At 57.3% G+C, this 6,726-nt stretch overlaps 1 protein-coding gene across 1 annotated transcript in view; it reads left to right on the top strand.

Annotated features, from left to right (window-relative positions):
- Positions 1-2,605: 2,605 nt before the first annotated feature.
- TNFRSF1A (TNF receptor superfamily member 1A) overlaps positions 2,606-6,726 on the top strand; it is a gene marked incomplete at its 3' end in the record, with an annotated part of 12,477 nt that continues 8,356 nt past the window's right edge. Inside the window, exon 1 of the mRNA XM_008049156.2 lies at positions 2,606-2,706. Coding sequence (XP_008047347.1) covers positions 2,668-2,706 — 39 coding nt within the window. The remainder of the gene's footprint in view (positions 2,707-6,726) is intronic.

Below are 6,726 nucleotides of genomic sequence, written 5' to 3'. Positions count from 1 at the left end.
CAAAAAAAAAAAAAAAAAGGTCTCTCAGGCGAGATGAGGTGAATAGGGAGGGTAGGGCAGGGGTCGTGCCAGTGTTGGTCAGTATGGTGCGGGCAGGTGTGTTGTCATGGGGGAAGAACCGGTCACCTGTTTGCCATGACTCAGGACATTTCTTCCACCCGTTATGACACAACCTTCGCAAAACTGCCAGGTAAAACCCAGCGGGTTCCTAAGAACACTTATTTGGGGGGCAAGCTTGTGCTACAAGGGCCTGCCCTCTGAAAGATCACTCCTGTTTTTGGAGACCCCCCTCGTGTGTCTCTAGCCAGCTCTCTGAGGGGTCTCAGCACGTCTCCCACTTTTCAGATGAGGAGACAAAGGCTCTCCTCGCTTCTTCACAAGGACATTTCACGTTATTCTAATGACCCTGCTTCAAGAGCCTGGGGCCCACTCCAGCTGTCCCTGGGGCACCTCTCCTCACAGTGGCAGTGGGCGCCTTCCTCTGTGAGTCCAGCCTCAACCCTCCAGTTCCCCCAAGCTGGACAGTGGGGTGAAGTCAGCTCCCCCAGCGGTGGGGGCACCGGAGTGCCGTTCTCACCTGCAGTTGCTGTGCCCTTGGGGTCACAGAGGGGAGGCCAGGAAGAGCCAGAGAGGATGGACTTGAGGCTGGGAGGCAGCTCCCAGGGGCAAGGGCTGAGGGGCTCTGATTCCAAGTCCCAGAGCCCTAGAAGCCCCTCCTGGCTGGCCTCCCTGAACTCCTGGCAAGCCCGAGCAGCGGCAGGCCCTTGGGCTGGGCTGGATGCGGGAGGGTCCTTGTACCCAGAAGGTGTTCGGATTAACGTTGAACCGCTGTGGGATTCATTTGGGAGAAGTCTTGCATGCATGGGAACAGCAGAAAGGGCCAGAGCCAGGCGGTGGTGTCCGACTCAAACAGACCGAAAAGAGGCAGCAAGTCTCATAGCCAAATGGGCCCTGGGACTGGGAGGTGGGAGTTTGGCTTCGGCTGGCCCTGCCTCCAGGGATGCTGTGTATCTCTGGTCCTTCGTTTTCTATAAAACCAGAGGGTTGTCATCGATTTTCTCTAAGGTAGTTCTGATTGGTGTATCAGAATATTTGGGAAGGTGGGGTGTGGAGGCTCATGCCTGTAATTCCGGCACTTTGGGAGGCCGAGGAGAGAGGATCACTTGAGGCCAGGTTTGAGACCAACCTGGACAGCATAGTGAGACCCATCTGTATAATAAAAACAACAACACCAACAAAAAAAGCATTTAAGAATATTTGGGCTTGGTGACTCAGCCTGTCATCCCAGCACTTTGGGAGGTCGAGGCGAGTGGACTGCCTGAGCCCGCGTGTTCGAGACTCACCTGGGCAACTTGGTGAGACCTTGTCTCCACAATTAAAGAAAACTAGCCAGGCGTGATAGTGCGCGCCTGTAGCTCCAGCTACTTGGGAGGCTGAGGCGGAAGGATTGCTGGAGCCCAGCAGGTCAAGGCTGGGGTGGCCGTGAGCGTGCCACTGCACTCCAGCCTGGGTGACGGAGTGAGACTCTGACTAAAAAAAAAAAATATATATATATATATATATATGGGAAAAGGGCACTGGAAATGTACTTGTAATCGCTGACAGCAATGTCTTTATTTCCAAAGCCCTCCACAGGCATGGTGTGGTGGATCCTCAGGGCATCACTCTGCAGACATTCTTACCTCCGTGTGATGGAGGAGGAACCAACCAGGGCTCAGCAGGGAGGTTGCCTGATCGCTCAGGGTTGGCGGCATAGCCAGGACCGGCTGGGGGACCTGTCGGGCAGTGACTGGATGAGAACTAGAATGGGGGCATGGGGGTGACCAGGGCCCCCGTCTGGCCACAAAGGAGGGTTAGGACTTACTCTGAGGTTTGGGTCGGACAGGTGGCTTCCCAAGGAAGTGGGGAATTAGGGGCGAGAGGAGAACTCTGGGTAAAGGGGAGGGGTACACTGAGTACTATGTGTCAGACACTCATCTGTCGTGTCTCAACGAATTTTTACAGGAACCCAATGAGACATGCGACCTCTGTTTCTTCCAGTTGGAAAACAGGCTCGGAGGGATGAGGCTATGTGTCCGAGACCCCCAAATGGGGCGGATTCTGAACTGGAACCCAGTTAATTTGACTCCAGACCCCCAGGTCTTTTCACGGCTGTTCCGTTTGGGAAAGGCCAGTGACGGGCGAGGGGGCTCGCTGCGCCTTGCTGTCTGCTTGGGAGCGGTCGGACTGGTGGGTTAGGGCAGAGGCAGAAGGATCTGGGACTCCTGTGCCTCTCTGGCGAGGCTACAAAGAGTTAAGGCGCATGGGTCCCCTCCTCCGCCCTCCTCCTCCTCGGGCTCTTCCTGTCCTGCTCTTGCAACATCGCCTCTGCCACTCTCTTCCCCTCCCACCTCCTCTCTCCTCTCTGCTTGAATTTTCTCCGAGTTCTCCGGACTCAGGCTCTAGCTCCGGCCTTTGGGGGTTGAGGTGACGGACACGAGCCCCACCTCCCCCCACCCCAGAGTTTCGGCTGTCCACTCCCCACCCAAGGCACCCGGGACCTCCTGGAAGCACCCGCACGGCCGGGACGCCGCTGCCGCCTCTGCCGCGGCCGCCACTGCCGCCTCTGCCGCGGCCGCCACTGCCCTGAGCCCAGATGGGGGAGTGAGAGGCCGCCGCTGGCCGGACATGGGCCTCCCCACCGTGCCTGACCTGCTGCTGCCACTGGTGAGACCCAGGGAAAGGGAAGAGCCGGCTGGTGGGGGAGGCGCCGCCCGGGGTGGCCGCCTCACAGAGAGTTGAGCCTCTCCTGCCTGGGCCTGGCCCTGGGCCACCCACCCTGGGCCTCACTTCTGCCACTGCCAGCGCGGGGTTCCCCATTCATGCGTCTCTGGAGAGGGCTGAACTGAGGCGGGGGAAAGAGGGAGATCTGAGAGAGAGAGCGCCAAGGGAGCCCGGCTCCTGCCGGCCATGGAGGTTTGCAGGGGCCAGGAGGTGCCTGGAAGTGGGGAGCAGGTAATAGGCCTGGGGGGGGCGGCTTGGCGGGGAAGGAAAAGGAGAGGGGGAAGGAAGGCCAGACCTCTCTGAGAAGCCCAGAGGATTCCGAATTCTGCCCCTCTGGGCAGCCTGGAGTGGGCCAGGCTGTAGGGAGGAGAGGCTGCCGGTGGACCCGTCTGAGCAAACACTATGGGGCAGAGGTTGGATGGCTGGTGACTGGGGAAACAGTCAAGAGAGTGGATGGGTTTGTGGGGGGTTGGCATGTTGCATGGAGGCCAAGCGTGTCCGGGAGTGGACTGGGGCAGGGCAACCAAGTGGACAGCGTCCCCAGGGCCCCGGCCAGGCCCAGGCCTCCCGCCTGGGGGCATTCTTCACCCTTCGGCCTTGGCTCCGTGCTTGGGCCGGTGGCCTCCGTGGGACGGACCCTTCCTGGGGAGCTAGACTACGCCCTCAGCGCCCCTCTGCCTGTCCTCCAGCCCCCTCCCCGCGGACCTCAACCACGATCCCTTGGTTTCTTACTTGACAGCTCAGTTTGGGGAAGTTGGTAGAAAATTGTTTTCATCACTGGAAAATGTTCCTTTCTCTGGCCCCAGCCTTGCTTCAGTGTGACCATGATCTTCCTCTGCGTCCTGGTGCTGGAATCCTCCCCCCAGACGCCCTGAGCCCCTGGAGTTGGGCCCCCTGCCCGCCTTGGCTGGTCTCTCCCGCACCTCCTTCCCTTCTCCGTGTCTCACTGTTCCCCTCCCGGCTGTCTCCCCAGACATCTTTCTTCCCAGCGGTCTCCCCAGACATCTCAGAGTCTCATTTGGAAACCCTTTCTCTCTAGTCCCTTGTGCCCCCTCTCTCCACAGGTCCAGTCCCACATTTCTGGCCCCCGAGTCCCCAGGTAGCACCGGTCTGTCACAGTCTCACTTTTGTTTGCCGTGCCCAATCCCCCAGTCCCACCCCCTCGTCCCTTCTTATGACCGGCCTCTCCTCAGCCCTCTCTACCTGTCAGCTGCCCTTCTGTTCCCCCTCTTGGGTTTGATCACCTGGAATCAAGCCCTGGCTTCCGCAAGTGGTGGCTGTGAACATGAGCAGGTTATAGAACCCTCCGCGCCTTTGTTCTTTCTCTCTAAAGTGGATTTCATGGTCATAGCCTTGTAATGTCATTTTTGAAGATTAACGACATTGATGTGTGTTAAGTGTTCATTCAATATATTACATGGAACTCTGGACTAGATTCTGTGTTACCGTGCTGGGATTACAGCAGTGAACAAAATCCCTGCTCATAAAGTTTACAGTCCAGTAGTTAATTAAGAAAGCCCTCTGGGTTTTTTTTTTTTGAGTTGGAGTCTCAGTCTGTCACCCAGGCTGGAGTGCAGTGGTACAATCACGGATCACCGCAGCCTCAACCTCCTGGGCTTGGGTGATCTTTCTGCCTCAGCCTCCCAACTAGCTGGGGCCAGGTGCATACCACCATGCCGTGCTAATTTTTTTGCAGAGAGAAGATCTTGCTATGTTGCCCAAGCTGGTCTCGAACTCATGGGCTCAAGCAGTCCTCCTGCCTTGGCCTCCCAAAGTGCTGGAATTACAGCTGTGAGCTACTGCACCTGGTCAGCTTTCATATTGTTATCAGTAGTAGTATTAGTAGTAATTATTGGGTGGGCACTCGCATTTTGAAAACAGAAGGCAAAGGTAGCTTGAACAGGGGAAGGAAACTTTGTGGGGACTGGAGTCCTTGTTCCGGGGTGGGGGTCTGGTCCCCTGGGGACAGCTCAAGCCTATCCTGGAGCTGGGGGGAACAGGAACATCGGGGGCATGAGTGGTCTGGTTAAGCCTGTCCATGAGCTCTTCAATTTCTCACCGTTCAGTGGGCAACACGGAGCGCAGTGTGTGTGTGTGTGTGTGTGTGTGTGTGTGTGTGTGTGTGTGGTGTGTGTGGCGAGGAGGGGACTAGGGAAGAATGATCCAGGATTTCGCTGTTCTCAAAGAGCTTACAGTCTAGGAGCCAAGACAGCACACAGAGAAAAATGATTCCAGAACAATCCAGAGGAAATAATCTGCAAATGCATTGTGATGCAGTGTCCTGGACACCCGTGGGAGACAGGACCGGGGAGGGGGCTGAGCCCTGGGGTAGCTACCTGGTCTTGCTGAGCAGATTTCATTTCCTGTGCTCAGGTCCAGGAAATCCAGGGGCGACCCTTCCTGACTCAGGTGTCCTTGACCGTGTACCTGGTGCACGCCCTGCAGAGACCTTAGGGCCTGCAGTTGGCCATCTTGGGCCCAACCAAGAGCTCTCGAGAGCAAAAGCTGTGTTACCCATCTCTGCGTCCCCAGTACCATGTGCGACCTGGCCCATAGGCTGCATCCCCCGACTACTTGTTGAATGAATGAAGGAACAAGGGATTGGTCAGATGGGAGGAGGGAGAGAAAGCCTCATAGAAAAGTGGACTTGAGGCTGGGCTCGGCAGCTCAGCCTGTCATCCCAGCACTTTGGGAGGCCGAGGCCAGTGGACTGCCTGAGCCCGCGGGTTCGAGACCGGGCAACTTGGTGAAACCTTGTCTCTACAATAGATACAAAATTAGCCGGGTGCATTAGCGCGTGCCTGTAGTTCCAGCTACCTGGAAGACTGAGGCGGAAGGATTGCCAGAGCCCAGCAGGTCGACACTGGAGTGGCCATGAGTGTGCCACGGCACTCCAGCCTGGGCGACGGAGTGAGACTCCCACTTAAACAAAAAGCAAAGAAAGTGGACTTGGAGCTGACCTCTGAAGTCACTGCCTGGCAGGGGAGCTGAGGAGGAGGGAGGCAGAAGAGTCAGGAGGCTGGTTTGAGGGAGGGGAGCGGAATGGGAGCCGGGATTTTGTGTTGACAGGTGGGGGGGCAGAAAGCGGACTACCTTGGCTGGAGTGGAAGGACCACGCTGAGGACACTCAGCGTGAAGATGGAAAGGCTGCAGGGGAGTCGGGAAGGGGATGGAGAAAGAGTCTTGAACATGGTCCCAGATGGAGGAATTCATTCACTCATTCGGGACGATTCTCGGAGGGCCACTCTGTGCTGGACTCTGTCCAGAATAGAAGGGGGGTGTCCCTGTACATGTTCATTCAGGTCCTTCTCGGGACCCATGGAAGTGGTGTTTGAAGTTAGGCCCTGGAGGGAAGCGGAAGGTTCACACACCCTGGGTGCAAGTCAAGCCCCCGCAGATAAGGAGGGAGGGGAGCAGGAAAGAGGCTGGAAGGGCAGTGGCTGCAACGCAGGTGTGAGGCGACCCAGGCCAGGGGGAGCAGCGAGAGAGCGCGGGGGCTGGGCTGCAAAGCAAGCTCACATACGGGATGGCAGCAGGGGTGGGCACAGCAGGAGAGAGGGTGGTGGTCTTGGCGTGGGTGGTGTGACATCTTTCCAGGCTAGGAGACTGACGAATTTCGGGTGGGGCATGCCACGCAGCAGGGGAAGAGCTTCGTGGACGGGTCATGCCTGCCAAGCTAGAGCAGAGCGGCTCAAACTTTGTTCTCTTTGTGTCATCTGGACTTGCTGCCCTCCCTCCTCAGGGGTTCTCAAAAGGAGAGGACACACGTCAGAGTCTTCAGCGACGGTGCGTGTGCATGTGAGTGGGAGGTGAGGGGACAGTTTTCAAACTCTCCCCGGAGAGAAATTCCTACGGGGGCATGCCCCCTCTCCTTCTTCTTTGGGAATCACTGGCTTCCACTGGAGTGGAGGACAGATCAGTCTTTATACCCATCCGTCAACTCATCCTTTTTTTTTTTTTTTT

This window comes from Carlito syrichta, unplaced genomic scaffold (assembly GCF_000164805.1).
Source record: "Carlito syrichta isolate Samal-C Ts95f unplaced genomic scaffold, Tarsius_syrichta-2.0.1 Scaffold130627, whole genome shotgun sequence".
Classification (NCBI taxonomy): domain Eukaryota; kingdom Metazoa; phylum Chordata; class Mammalia; order Primates; family Tarsiidae; genus Carlito; species Carlito syrichta.
Note: the sequence above shows the minus strand (reverse complement) of the source record. Positions and strands in the feature narration are given on the sequence as shown.